At 57.9% G+C, this 13,466-nt stretch overlaps 1 protein-coding gene across 3 annotated transcripts; it reads right to left on the bottom strand.

The window, feature by feature from the left end:
- Window positions 1–4,306: 4,306 nt before the first annotated feature.
- CYTH2 (cytohesin 2) lies at window positions 4,307–13,466 on the bottom strand. 3 transcript variants are annotated; one of them, XM_007168222.2, is made up of 12 exons: window positions 13,227–13,466; window positions 12,260–12,407; window positions 12,095–12,161; window positions 10,943–11,061; window positions 9,518–9,598; window positions 8,920–9,032; window positions 8,661–8,809; window positions 8,002–8,113; window positions 5,095–5,171; window positions 4,913–4,984; window positions 4,660–4,814; window positions 4,307–4,570 (listed from the first exon to the last, which is right to left on the bottom strand). In XM_007168222.2, exons 1-12 carry the CDS (start codon window positions 13,243–13,245, stop codon window positions 4,483–4,485), a joined length of 1,200 nt encoding a protein of 399 aa, XP_007168284.2. In that variant the 5' UTR covers window positions 13,246–13,466; the 3' UTR covers window positions 4,307–4,482. The 3 variants fall into 3 exon arrangements, with proteins under 3 accessions (XP_007168284.2, XP_007168283.2, XP_057390559.1); XM_007168221.3 differs by lacking the exon at window positions 13,227–13,466 and adding an exon at window positions 12,696–12,874; XM_057534576.1 differs by lacking the exons at window positions 4,307–4,570; window positions 4,660–4,814; window positions 4,913–4,984; window positions 5,095–5,171; window positions 13,227–13,466 and adding exons at window positions 5,245–5,523; window positions 12,696–12,880.

Below are 13,466 nucleotides of genomic sequence, written 5' to 3'. Positions count from 1 at the left end.
CCGGGGCCTCCCCCTCCCCCACCATGTGCCAAACGGGAGGCCCTGGCCCTCCGCCCCCCAGCCCCCCAGACGGCTCCCCTGAGCCACCTGACCCCCTCGGTGCCAAATGAGGCAGGAAGCCCCTCACCCCTCCCTGGAGAGCCGCCTTTCTCGGAACTGAACTGAACTCTTTAGGGCCTGGAGCCCCTCTGCACAGCGGAGGCCCCTCCTCACCCACTCCCAGCCCCAGACAGGGGCCGAAGGCTTCAGGGACCTGGACCCCCCCATCTCGCGTCTCCCCTTTCCCACCCCAGCCTGGCCCCTGGAGGGGCCTCTGGTTCAAACCTTCGCGTGGCATTTTCACATTATTTAAAAAAGACAAAAACAACTTTTTGGAGGAACGTGGGGCGTGTGAGTGTTTCGGGAGATGAAGAGGGGAGGCTGCAGGGAGGGGGTGCTGTCCAGGAGATATGGCCATCCTCACAGCCCGATCTGACAGATAAGAACATCGAGGCTCAGAAAGGCAGAAATGCCTGTGTGGCATCGAGACCCCCGGCTTCTCCACTTCTCTGGATCTCAGTCTGGTGTCGGCATCACCAACTTCTGCTGCAGCCTCAACTTACAGTTCAGGATCTCAGTCTGGTGTCGGCATCACCAACTTCTGCTGCAGCCTCAACTTACAGTTCAGGAGGTGACGAGGAGCCGGCGAGGGTTTGGGAAGGTGGCAGGTTATCATCAGAGCTGGGTTTCTGCAAGGTGGCCAGAAGCTGTCCCGGGGCCAGGGCTGGTGAGGAAAATGCTCAGAAATGACCTGCCAGCACCCACACTGGATCATGGCCACATCCCACACACCTCAGAACAGCACCGCCTGTGCCTCGAGGGTCAGAATCTATCTCCCTGCCCATGGTAACTGTGCCTCAGTTTACCTGTTTCTCCATGTGACCACCCACCTCTCTGACATTCTCTTGCCTTCCCCCTAATCGAACCTCCCCATTCAAATTTCTCTATTTGTCTTTTGTCCCTTTAGCTCCTTATTTCACCCGGTCCCAGTTCTGTCTTTGTTTTCCCATCCCGTGTCTTCAGCCTCTTTCTTCTGATCTATTTCTTCGTCTGAGTTTCACCCCATCTCTACTTCTTTCTCCTTGTCTGTGTGTCCCCGTCACCCTCCTGTCTCTATTATGTCTTTCTGCCACGGGTTTTTGTCTCGATTTCTTTTTCTCAATTTGTCCTGGTCTCTTGACTGATTCTGTCTCCATCTTTGTATTTTTTTCTTCTGACTGGGTCTGTCTTGGCATCTCTGATCTCCTGGCTTCAATCTTCTTCCCCCCACCCCCACCCGCCGTCACCTTGGTACCAGATTCATTTGTGTATATGAGGGAAGCAGTTTGGATGAGGGAGGAGGGAAGGGGTCAGGAGTGGGGACCCAGCAGGGACGCTGTGTGGACTCCCGGCTTAGGAATTAAGATTATGAGAACATTAGGGTCACATGTAAGTTGTGGGCGATGGAGAAAGAGTGAATGAGAGGATTAGGTTTTGCCTCTTTCCCCTACTGCCACTTCTGATAGATCTGGTGGTTCTTGAACTGATCTTGTAACATGTCTGCCCAGGGTGGGTGCTGCATGGAACCCAGCCAGGTTAGGCAGTGAGAGCCTAGGCTCCTGGGTCTGAGGGAAGAGGGGGCTGGGGGCCTGGACTCCTGGGTCTGAGGGTGAAGGGGTGTATTAGCTCGCTAGGGCTGCTGTAACAAAGTTCCACAAATTGAGTGGCTTAAACCAGACATTTATTGTCTCAGTTCTGGAGGCTAGATGTCCAAGATCAAGGTGTCGGCAGAGTTGGTTCCTTCTAAGGGAGAATCTATTCCAGGCCTGTCTCCTAGCTTCCAGTGGTTGTCTGGCAATCTTTGGTGTTCCTTGGCTTGCAGAAGCATCACCCCGATCTCTGCCTTCATCATCACATGGCCTTCTCTCCTTCCATGTGTGTCTCTGTGTCCAAAATGTCCCTTTGTATAAGGACACCAGTCAAATTGGATTAGGGCCCACACTAATGACCTCATCTTAACTAATTGTATCTGCAATGATCCTATTTTGGAATAAGATCACATTTTGAGGTATTGGGAGTTAGGACTTCAATATATGGATTTGTGGGGGACACGGTTCAACCCGTAACAAGGGGGTTGGGAGTATGGGGTCCTGGGAGAGGAGGGAGCTGAAAGCCAGAATTCTCCATCCTTGGGGAGAAGATGGATTGGGGGCAAAACTGAAGGACAATTCTGAGGTGACTGGAGTCTAATTTTAATGTTCCACAGGCATCTCCAGCTTAATTTGGCTAAAACAGAACCACTGATTTCTCCCCCCATAAATCCCCTCTTTAGCCATCTCAGTAAATGACACTGCCACTCACCAGCTGCTCAAGCTAGAATCCCAGAGTTGACCCAGCCCTCAGCAAGTCTTGCTGGCTCCTCTTCCTAAAGGACTCACACGGGTCCGGGTCTATGGCCACACCCTCTTACACCAGAATGACAGCACAGCCTCCTAACGTACCTCCCTGCTCCTGCCCCTGCTCACCTCCAAATTACTCTCCTGCAGCAGCCAAAGGCCCCCTCCTGCAACGTCAACCCAAATACATCACTCTCCTTTGTCATGACCTTGGATGGCTTCCCATCAGCTAAGAGTACAAAGTCCTAACACGGCTGTCCGGGCCCCAAATGATTGGGCCCAGGCATTTCCTCCATTTCCCATCACCCCATCCTCACTCCATCACCACCGTACAGGCACACCAACATGCTGTCAGTTACTCCAACACAATGTGCCTTTTCCTGCCTTGGCACATGCTGTTCCCTTTCCCTGGAATGCTCTTCTGGGGCATCTCCACTGAGCCAGCTACTTACCCACAATAGGCACTCGGTACCTACGGGTTCATTCCATGGAGGAGAGCAACACAGGGGGAAGACAGTGGTGGGACCCTCCACCGACCCAGGGACCTCATTTCCCATGACTTTCTTGGGTCAATAACTCCATCTCCGTGGGATTTTTGAGAGGAGTTGGGAATTCCATTTCCTCATTTGGGAATTCCATTCCCCATCAGCCCCTGGGGTGGAAGCGGTCAGGCAGGGCCTTGTTTCCCAACCTGAGGAAGTGGGGGACAGAGGATCAGCCTAAGGGAAACCCAACAGCAGGGTCTTAAGAAACTACATTTCCCAGGAGACCTCCAGAATGGCTCCCCCGACAGTGGGGCTGCCAGCACCGCATAGCTTGCTGGGAATTGTAGTCCGGCAGTCTCCCGGGAGGGATGGGTGCACCACCTTGGAGTTGTTACAAATTAGGAGCCTTCACACCCGCGGATGTCTGTGGCCAAGGGCGGGGCCGGGTCAAGGCCCAGAGACCCGGGATCTTCCACAGCCCACTGGCAGCACTCAACAATTAGGAGTTAGATCCCTCGGGGTCACGGAGGCTAACTGCAGTTCAGGCACGCCCTGGACGACAGGCTTCCCTTCCAGCAGGGGCTTGGTCCTGGGCCTGTCTGGAGTTGTGGTTTCTCGTACTAAATCCTCCTCAGCTGCAGATCTGGACGTAGGAGAGAGACGGGGTCTCCCGACACCCCTCTTGGGATCCATGTGCTTTTGTTCCTTGGGGACACCACGCACACCCCAAGCTGGAAGGCAAAGGGGGACAAGCCTGGACCTGGGGCTCAGGGGTACCCCACCCCCCAAAGTTTCACCCTCAAAGAACGCGGTCCTTACATTTCTGTAAGCTGTCAGATTCCCGGGAAAGGAGATGTTATAAAAATGCCAGTTCTCAGCACTACCCCTGCCCGGTGTAAAACGTCTTCCAAAGCATGATCCTCTAGTGGCTGGGAAACCCGGTTCAATTGGCCCAGAGTCCCACCCTCTTGGCCCCAAAGCCCCGCCCCACCTACACTGGTCCCAACCTATTCCCGACACCACTGACCTCTAGCCCAGCCGATCAGATATTGTCTGTTGCCCCTCAAAGACCACAAGCCCATGAGAGCAAAGGTGGGATGAGTGTCTGCCTGGCGCCTGGCTGTCAAGTAATGTCTAGAATGAATGGTAGACCTCGTCCCGGAAGCTCTGCGCACCTGCATTCTCAGCACCCTTCAGTTCTAATGCAACGCCAACTCCAGCCCGGTTAAACTTCTTCCTTTACTCTACCCCCGCGAGCTATGGGTGAAACCAGAACCGAGCCACCCAGGATATGCCCTGTGCATTCAGCTGCACGGACAGCACCCTTTCTTCACGCGTTAGCAGGCCAGCTCCACCAAGCACCTCAGCTCCACCAGCCCCAAGAGATGAGGGGGTCTGCAGGCCGCGAATGGTTAAATAATTCATAAGATTACCAACAGCGTATTAATTACAAATAATGAGGGAGGAGCTAGAGGAGATGAATTTTCCAAACGGGGAACCAGGATCCGCAGCCCCAGGGCCCGGGGGTCCGGCCACCCGGGCAGGGCAGCTCCGTAATAAATAATGGAGTTGGGGGCAGGGGGTCAGGGCTGCTCCTGCTTCTTCTTGACAGAAATCCGCTTCTTCCTCGCAGCCAACATCTCATAGAACGGGTCCACGCTCACAGCGGCCCTGCAGAAGAGGCGGGATCCCAGGGTGAGGGCCGAGGGGCCTGGACCCCCGGCCACCCCCTCCCCAAGGACTCCGGGGCGCAGGCTCACTGGATGGACTTGATCCACTCGTCCTTCTCCTCCTGCGTGGGGGCCGAGATCCGGTACACCATGTGGTTCCCCTCAACCACCCGGCCATCTGCCTCTGTCTTGCAGGCTTTGATGAGCTGCCCCTTGTTGTTGCGGATGTAGAGCTCGAAGCAGTTCTGGGTAGACACGAGACGACGCACAGCTGGGAAGAGCCAGCCCTGGGGCCAGGGGAGACCCCCCGACACGGCAGGACGGGGTACAGGGAGGGTCTTACTGGTTTCCGGGGGTCGTCCACCTCGCGGATGCTCAGATTCTCCAGGGGGATGATTCCTCGGGGCTCCTTGTCCTGAGAGAACGAGTTTGACCGGATTCAGACTTCCAGTCTCCCCCCGCCCCCAGCCCCTGCCTCCCGCAGGCTCAGGAGTCCGGCCCCCTGCCCCTCGGCCCCGCCCTCACCGTCGTGTACTCAAAATAGTAGAGGCAGTTGTCCGTGAGGATAAACCAGCGCCGCTTCCACGTCTTCACCCGGCCCCCTGGAAGGGAAGGGGGGCAGGGGGCCTGGGCTCAACAGGGGGACGGGGCCTCTGGGAGGGCGGGGACGGGGGGACGGGGGGGGCGGTGAGAGACAGAGCGAGCGCAGGGAAGGTGGGGCTGTCAGAGCCTCGGAAAGAGCGATGCGTGGGAAGACGGACGAGCAGGACCAGCCGTGGTGTCTGGGCCCCGGGGACCGGTCCACCCCCAGCGTGCGGCTCTGCGCTCTCTAAGCCTGTCTGTCCACTCGGGTCAGGGCCCTCAGCCCCCCTGCTATGGGCCCGAGGCCAGGGCAGCCCCCTCCCCTTGTGTCATGTCGGGGAGCAAGGACGGGGCCGGCCTTGTACCTACCTCCTGGGGCAGACAGCGAGAAAGCAGGCAGGACCAGGCGAGAAGGGAAGGCGGAAGAATGGGGTGCCCCCGAGAGCCGCAGGGTTGGGGAGGGGAGGGATGCGCAAGAGGTGGCACAGAGATTGACAGAAACAGCAGAGAGAGACACGCAGAGAAGGAGGGAGGGAGGGAGAGAGAGGGAAGAAAACCAGTTACATCCACATGAGGGAGGAATGGCCTGACCCTCTCCCACCCCGGGCTGAGGACCCTGAGCCGCACTGAGGCGGCCAAGAGCCCCTCCCCAGCTCCGGCCCAACCCCTAGGACGTATCCCAGGCCAGGGGGGCCTTCCACTGCCATGGTGAAGATGTCTCTATACGGGAGTCATCCCCACAAGGCAGAAGACAAAGTCCCCCGGCGTTGGGCCAAGGTGGCACGGGACTCATGTCAGCACCAGTACACACTGGCTGTGACCTCAGGACAACCGCTTGCCCTCTGTGGACGCCAGTCTGGAGACCCACTCCAGCCCACACCTTCCTGCTTCAGAGTGACCTGCTTCTGGGCTCCTGGTGGTCCCGCAACGATTAAATTGCAGTAATAATGATTTTATTAACCATCTCTGTGAATATAACCACCACTACAGATTCCCTTTCCTGTATTTCAGTGTTTAAGACGTGGCTTTTTCTAATGACCTTGTGATGTGCTCTGGTCAGAGATCTGGGTCCAAGCCCACCTCTGCCCAGTGGCGGCTGGACAGTGACCGAGCCTCAATCTCCTCATCCAAGAAATGGGAAGGGTTGCTACTGCTGGGCGCGGTTTGGAAGAGAACCAGTTCCTCAGGAAGCTGCCCCTCCTGCTTTTCTTTCCCACCCACTCACTGCCAGGGGCACCATTTGGCCTTCCTTGAATCATCTAAATTCCTCCCAGACCCCGAAGACCTGTCGGCTTCCCTCGGCCTCCCCCCGGAGCTGACGCAGGAATCCATCCACCCCAGCAAGTTATCTGGAAAGAGTGATTCGCATTTTTTATGCACCAGGGACCTGCTACTGTGGCTGGAGAAGCGATTCCTCCATTTAGGAGCAGAATTCCATGTGCGGGGTGTGGGGGTGTGGGGGGCAGTGTGGATGATGAGACGTGAACGGAGCAAAGTCCTGCCTTGACCCTGTGCCAGGCTGGAAGCTTCCTGTGGGCCCTCCCACTGTCCGGGCTGCCTTCACTGTCCAAGCCGGACTATAATTCCTCACCAGATTCTCTGTCTCCCAGGGGCAGCCACTCACTGCTCCTCCATTAAAAAGCCACCGCTGGGACTTCCCTGGTGGCGCAGTGGATAAGACTCCGCGCTCCCAATGCAGGGGGCCCGGGTTCCATCGCTGGTCAGGGAACTAGATCCCACGTGCATGCCGCAACTAAGGAGCTCGCCTGCCGCAATAAGGAGCCCTGGAGCCGCAACTAAGGAGCTCGCCTGCTGCAACTAAGACCTGGCGCAGCCAAAAAAAGCCACCGCTGACCCTCCCAGGGCACCTACTACCAGGCCCAGCTCCGAGCCAACGGCTCTCAACCTGGGCCATGCACTGGGACCACCTGGAGAGCTTTCAACATGACTGATGGCCTATCCCGCCCCCAGCGACCCGACTTCACAAGTCTGTGGACTGGCCATTGCGGTTTTCGGGTGAATCTCTGGGCAGCCGGGGTTGAGAACCACTCCAATCCTCAGCCAGCTGTACCTGTCGGACCTCTGCTAACTAACCCTGAATTTGCCGGTGCCATGTGTTCCAAGGGTCACTGGCCCCTGCCCCATCCATCCCATCGTGGCCAGGGGCTCCCGATTCACCTAAGCCAGCCAGGGTGCTTCCCCTCCCCACCAGCAACCAATCCAACCAGCTGAGAAGTCCACCGGGGTATTCTGGGACCCGTTTCCTCATTTCTGCAGGCTCTTTTCTGCCTAAGGGAGATGTTCTGGGGAGGTACGATGCCCCTAGAACAGTCACCACGCTACTGGGCTGATGAGGAGGTAACACACCGTGGGGATAAATCCAAGAGTCTCATAGTCGGTCTGCCTCGGACCCCCAAGAGTTCCCTCCAAGTGAGGTAACTAACAGGCTCCCAGGCATCCCAATCCCTTGGGCTATTTTCTGTTCACTACAGCTGAGAGCATCCTAAGTGAACACTCTCCCCCCAGATGGCGACTGGGCGAGCTGGTTCTTGGCTGTGTCCTCAGTGCCTAAACCAGGGCCTGGCGCAAAGAAGGGGTTCCGTAAATACGTATGGGTGAACAGAAGGGGTTAGGGAGCACTGAATACAAGCCCGGCCCTGGGCTTGGGCCCGGCATACAGGGCTGAACTAATTTTCGGCCCATTTTTCATATGTGGAAACTGAGGTTCAGAGAGGTGGAATCGCTGGCCTAAGGTCACATAGCGGGTACGTGAGAAAGCTGAGTCCAGAGCCTGGGGCCCACTAACCTCCCCCCTGCAGACGCAGCCAGCAGAGTCAGCAAGGGACGTACCCAGCTTCAGGAGCCAGCCCTCCCGGTCCGGGTTGAAGAAGGTGTGGGTCAGATCATTCCCGTCATCTTCAGGAATCTTGAAGGGCTCATTTCGGATGCTGTCGTAGAGGTTCTGAGGGGCGAAGGCGTGGTCAGCAATTCCAGGCTCCTGGGACCCTCCCAGGGCTACTCGGCAGTGAGGAGGGAGCTCCAGCAACCAGGGAGCCAATGAGACCATGGGTGGGACGGCAGATGGGATGGTGCAGGGAGGGAGGGAGGGAGGAGGCTGGGAGAAAAGGGAAGCAGAAGGCAGAAGAGTGGAGGGAGCCCCAGGGAGGAGAGAGAGGAGGAAAGATAGAAAAACTATGTGGAAACATAGACATAGGAAGAGCTGCTAGGTTCTGAGAGAGACCGACAGGCAGGTGGAGAATGAGATAGACCAAGACCCTGAAAGAGTCACAGAGCCAGAGAGAGACAGAAAAGAGAAAGAGAGAGACAAGACAGGCAGCCAGAGAGAGAGAAAGAGGAAAGAAAGGGACATGCCGGCGTGACCACGCCGTCCACGGGCGAGGCGATGATCCCGGGTGGGGAGCTCAGGCACTGGGAAACCCCCAAGGAGGAGGGTCTGCGGCAGGAAGAGGGACAGGGCTGAGGGGGCTGGGGGAGGGGGGGGGCCTGACCCTGAGCAGCTCCTCAGGCAGGTCCCCGCCCTCATTGATGCCCCGGTTCATGGCCACGAAGCGCTCCAGGCCCGGCTTGTCCCGGACGTTGGGGTTGTGAAGGCTGGTGTTCAGCATGATCACCGCGAAGGACAGCACGTAGCACGTGTCTGCATTGGACAGTCAGGGGGTGATGACTGGGGCATATGGGCCCCCAGGACCCGAGAGGTCAAGCCCCCAGCTCCCTCCTTCCCCAGGACCCAGGAGCCTGGGCCCCCACCTGTGGACTGGAAAACCCCGGGGTTGCATAGGCAGTAGCGCTGGGCAAAGGCTTCCATCATCCGGTCAATCTTCTGGGCTTCTCCAGGGAGGCGGAAGCTCCAGAGGAACTGCCTGCGTCAGAGAGGGGCCGGGTGTCGATGCCAGAACTGGCAGGACCCCCTCCCCACTCTCAGCCCCCGTGATAGGAACTGGCCAATGAGAGCTCCACGCTTGTGGCCAATCTGACCACTGAGCATCGGCCATGAGACTTTTGGTGGATTTATACGGAAACACCCTCCTTCTTTCTACTAAGGTTGCTGAGCGGGTCTGATGGTTGCTAGGGGCTTCTGCTATCATGTGGGAGGAGGAGGGTCTGCAGCGAGCAATGCCCACACCATGGTGAGCACAATCAAGAGGAGGAGAAAGTTGTCCTTCTGACACCGTTTGAGCACCTGGATACAGGTACGCCGGGAGGAAGCCCCACCGTGGACTTCGGTGTCATGCGAAGGCGATCCATTCCCTAATTTTTGTTGCTGTTTTTGTTTTGAGTAGGGATCATCACTTGTAAAGAAAGCCCTGACAGGTACCCTCCTGCCCTTCCAACCTCTCCCTCTCACCTGAGGGCCTGCACCAGATTGAGGTCGGTGAACTCATGCAGATCCACGAAGGCGTGGAGCACTGCCAGGTTCAGCTCTTCCCTGGGAGGACAGGGACAAAGTCACGCGCGGGACGGGGCTCGGGGAGGTGGGCGCAGGAGTGGACAGGAGACGAAGCAGTGGGGAGGCTGAGCCCCCTCTTCTGCACAGAGGCTACCCCTGTAGCCGGTGAATGTTTTGGCCAAGCCCCCATCACAGGCCTGGCACCAGGGCAGGGATACTCAGAAGGCTCTTGGGAGGACTGTCTGCCTCGAGAACCCTGGTGTGGCTGGACCTCTATTCAGTAGGGAGAAATGCAGCAAACACGTGCTCTGCTGGCCATCACCTCTCTCTGATGAGCCCCAGGTTCCACAGATGCCCTGTGCAGATGGTCTCCCAGCCCCCAGTGCCCTGTGTAGATGGTCCCCCATCCCCCATAGGTCCATGGACAATCCCAGCGCACCCCAGATGTCCACAAAACGATCCCCACAATGCCAGATATCCGGACCATCTCCATGAACTCCAGATGTCCACAGACAATCCCCAGAAATCTACAGATGACCCACCACACCCCCAGACTCCCAAGACAGTCCCTATGCACCCCAGATGCCCACAGACGGTCTCTGTACCGCAGATATCCAGAAAGTTCCACACACCCTAGATGTCCACACAATCCCTAAGCATCCCAAACGTTCACAGATGGTCCTGTGCACCTCAGACGTTCGCACCTCAGACGTTCAGACGGTCTCTACACACCCCAGATGCTCACAGATGGTCCCCAAGTTTCCCAGACTTCACAGGAGGTCCCCATGCACCCTGGATGTCTATAGACGGTCCCCACATATTCCCAACATCCACAGATGATCTCCATGTACCCCAGATATCCATAAATCCCTAGGTACCCCCGGACATCCACAGTTGGTCCCCATACACTCCCAACATCCAATCTCAGGCACCCTACACTTCTAGGTGGTCCCCACACACCCTGGACATCCACAGATGGCCCTCATGCTCTCAGATGTCCATGGGCCCCCTGTGCTCCCCAGATATCCATTGATGACCCCCCCACTTCCTAGCGGTCCACATCATTCCCATGCACATCAGTTGTCTCACACCATTCTCACGCTCCCACGCCACCCACAGATGTTCTCCACTGTCCCCAGCCATAAATGGATGGTCCCAACATTGCCCAGATGTCCACAAAGGTCCCACACCCCCCAGATGCTCAGAGATGGTCCCCAGGTTCCCCAGAAGGTCCCAGGCTCCCCCAGACTCCTGTCAGCCCATTTTGTCAAAATCCAGTCATAAGGTTGATCTATCAGAGCCTCTTCTCGGGAGGATTTGGGTGCAAGGGGCCGAGGTGAGAGGCCAAGCAGGAGGTGGCGGGGGGCAGGGGGCGGGTCTCACCTCTCCCCCAGGTAGTCCCCGATGGCCGTCTTGTTCAGGCCTTCGCCCTTGTACAGGAAGCGGGCGATCTCCTCGGGTGTGTTCTGCAGAAGTTCATTCTCCACCAGGAACTGGATGCCCTGGGGGGCGGGAGCTGGGTCTCAGGGCTGGGTACTCAGAAAGCCACGCCCCTCCCCCCACATCCTCAGAAACCAGAGCCTCCAAACCCACCCCCACCCTCAACGGAGTAGGGCCGAGTTTTACTTTCAGGCTTTTCCCAGGTCCTCAAATACCATCCGTCCCACGTCCTAGCCTTTGCATCTACTGTTCCCTCTGCCTTTGCCTGGTTAATTCCAGCCCCCTGGAAGCAGGGTCTGGCAAGGAACAGGAGGTCCGTGAATGTTTGCTGAATGACTGAACAAACTACCATTGCTTTGGACAAGAAGAATAAAGTGGGGAACTGTTAGTAGGCAGCAGTCCATCAAGGGCTGTGAGGGCCAAGCCTCAGGCTGGACTAAGGCTTTCTCAGGCTCTCCTGATGCCACGAGGACCACCACGGTGGCTATATCTCACTCTGGATCATGGTATCCATGCCTAGGGGCTCCCTGAGGGCAAGGCAGGGTCAAACTCTTCTCTGGGTCCTCAGCTTTGCCTAGCAGAGGGGCAGGCCCGAGGGAGGCCTCAGGAGATGGGTGTAAAATGAATGACTGAATGAACGAACAAACATCTTTCTTCCACCTGGTGAACCCTAACTCATCCTTCAAACCTGACCCGAATATACCCTCCGCAGGGAAGCCCTCCTTGATGCCACCAGGCTTGCTCCTCTGAGTGTCCACAGCCCTGGTACCTCTCTCTCTCTGTCATGGCACTTGTCAACCCTCTTCTGTACACGTCACTATCCATATTCCCTACCAGACTCAATCGAGCTCCTCCTGGGGACTCTAGATGACAACAGAAGTAGGCCCTAAAATATGAGCAAAAAGGGGAAGAAGACCTCCCAGGCAGAAGTTCCAGCCCAGGAACAAATGCAGCCAATATCTGAATCCAGGGATCAGGACCAAGTCTGTCCACCTAAGGTAGACCTTTAACCACCACACTTCTGGAACAGAGAGATGCCAGAATCCCCCGTCTGGATGTCTGCCTGGCTGATCCCAGCCCTGTGGCCCCAAGCACCTTTTTGGGGTCCATATTGAACTTCTTCCTGCCCATTGCCATCTTCCGATTCCGTTGCAAGGTCTTGCTACAGGGACAGAGAACGGAGGATGTAGGGTCAATGCCTGGGCATCCCCGGCCCTGGCCTGGCCCCATGACCCCCAGGTTCCCTGCCCCAGCCCTCACCTGCCCTCATTGGCCTCCAGACCCTCGACCTCGCTCATGGCTTCGCTGAGCTCCTCGCGCAAGCGCTGGATCTCCACCAGCAGCTCCTGCTTCCGCCGCCGGATGTTCTCCAGCTCCATCCGCTCCTCTGGAGTCAGGTCCGGGGGTTCTGGGAGAGGGGATCAGGGGTGGGAGGTCAGTTCTGGGGACTGGGAGCGTGGATTTCTGAAATCTGGGGGAAGACAGGGCTCCTAGGTTCAGGGGGAGGAGGAGGAGGAGGAGGAGAGTCCAGCCTCCTGTCTACTGGAAGAAGGGGCTAGGGCCTAGATTCCTCAGTCCAGGGGAGGAAGGGCTAGGAATCTAGACTCTTTAGTCCTGAGGGAGAAGGGGACTGGGAGCCTGAACTCTTAGGTCTGTGGGGAAAAAAGGGCTGGAAGCTTGAACTTCGGTCCATTACTTGAAAGGAAGCTGAGGCCTTGGTTTTCTGCCTCCATTCTTGGCGAGGTAGCTGTGGGTCTGGATGTCCGGACTCCTGGGTCCATGGAAAGTAACTATGGCAGGCGAAGCTGATGACAGCTTGCAAGAGTTGAGGAAGGGGGCGGGGCATCGAAGGCCCCCGTCCCCGCCTTAGCGGAATCTGTAGCCCCTAAGATCTCTCCTCACCCCACCGTCCCCAAAAGCCCCCTCCCCTCTCCCAGCAGGCACTGGGCTCGCCCGGCCCCTCCAGAGGGAATGGTTCCTCCCCGGCCTCGCCTCCGCCGCTCCCACCCCTTCCCGCTGCCACCGGAAACAGGCTCGGCCCAAACAATGGCCTGGAACGCCCCACTCTCCTGCCCCGCCGGAAGCCTGTCCCGTGCCCCACAAAAGCGAAGCGACGACGGAGCCGAACAGCTTCGCAGGGCGCACGCCGGGAAGAACGCTCGCGGGGGAATGCTGGGGCCGAAACGCTCCATCCGCTCCCAGACGGCCCCGCCCCTCCCCAACTTACCATAGACACCGTCCTCCATGGCGGCTAGGAAGGCCCGCGGGGAGTCCGGGGCGGTCCCGCCGGTCGGGCCTGGATCCGCGTTGGCCCGCGGGCTCGGGTGAGCCCGCTCAAACGCCCCGGGAGCCACCGCCGCCTCCTCAGCGCCAGTCCTCAGCGCTGAAAAGACTCTCCCTACGCCTCCCAACCGCCCCGCCAGTAGGGACCGCCCCTCGTTTTGACACCGCCAAATCCACGGCGGGC

This window comes from Balaenoptera acutorostrata, chromosome 19, assembly GCF_949987535.1.
Source record: "Balaenoptera acutorostrata chromosome 19, mBalAcu1.1, whole genome shotgun sequence".
Lineage (NCBI taxonomy): Eukaryota > Metazoa > Chordata > Mammalia > Artiodactyla > Balaenopteridae > Balaenoptera > Balaenoptera acutorostrata.
The sequence above is the reverse complement of the archived record's forward strand: the minus strand, read 5'-3'. Positions and strand labels throughout refer to the sequence as shown.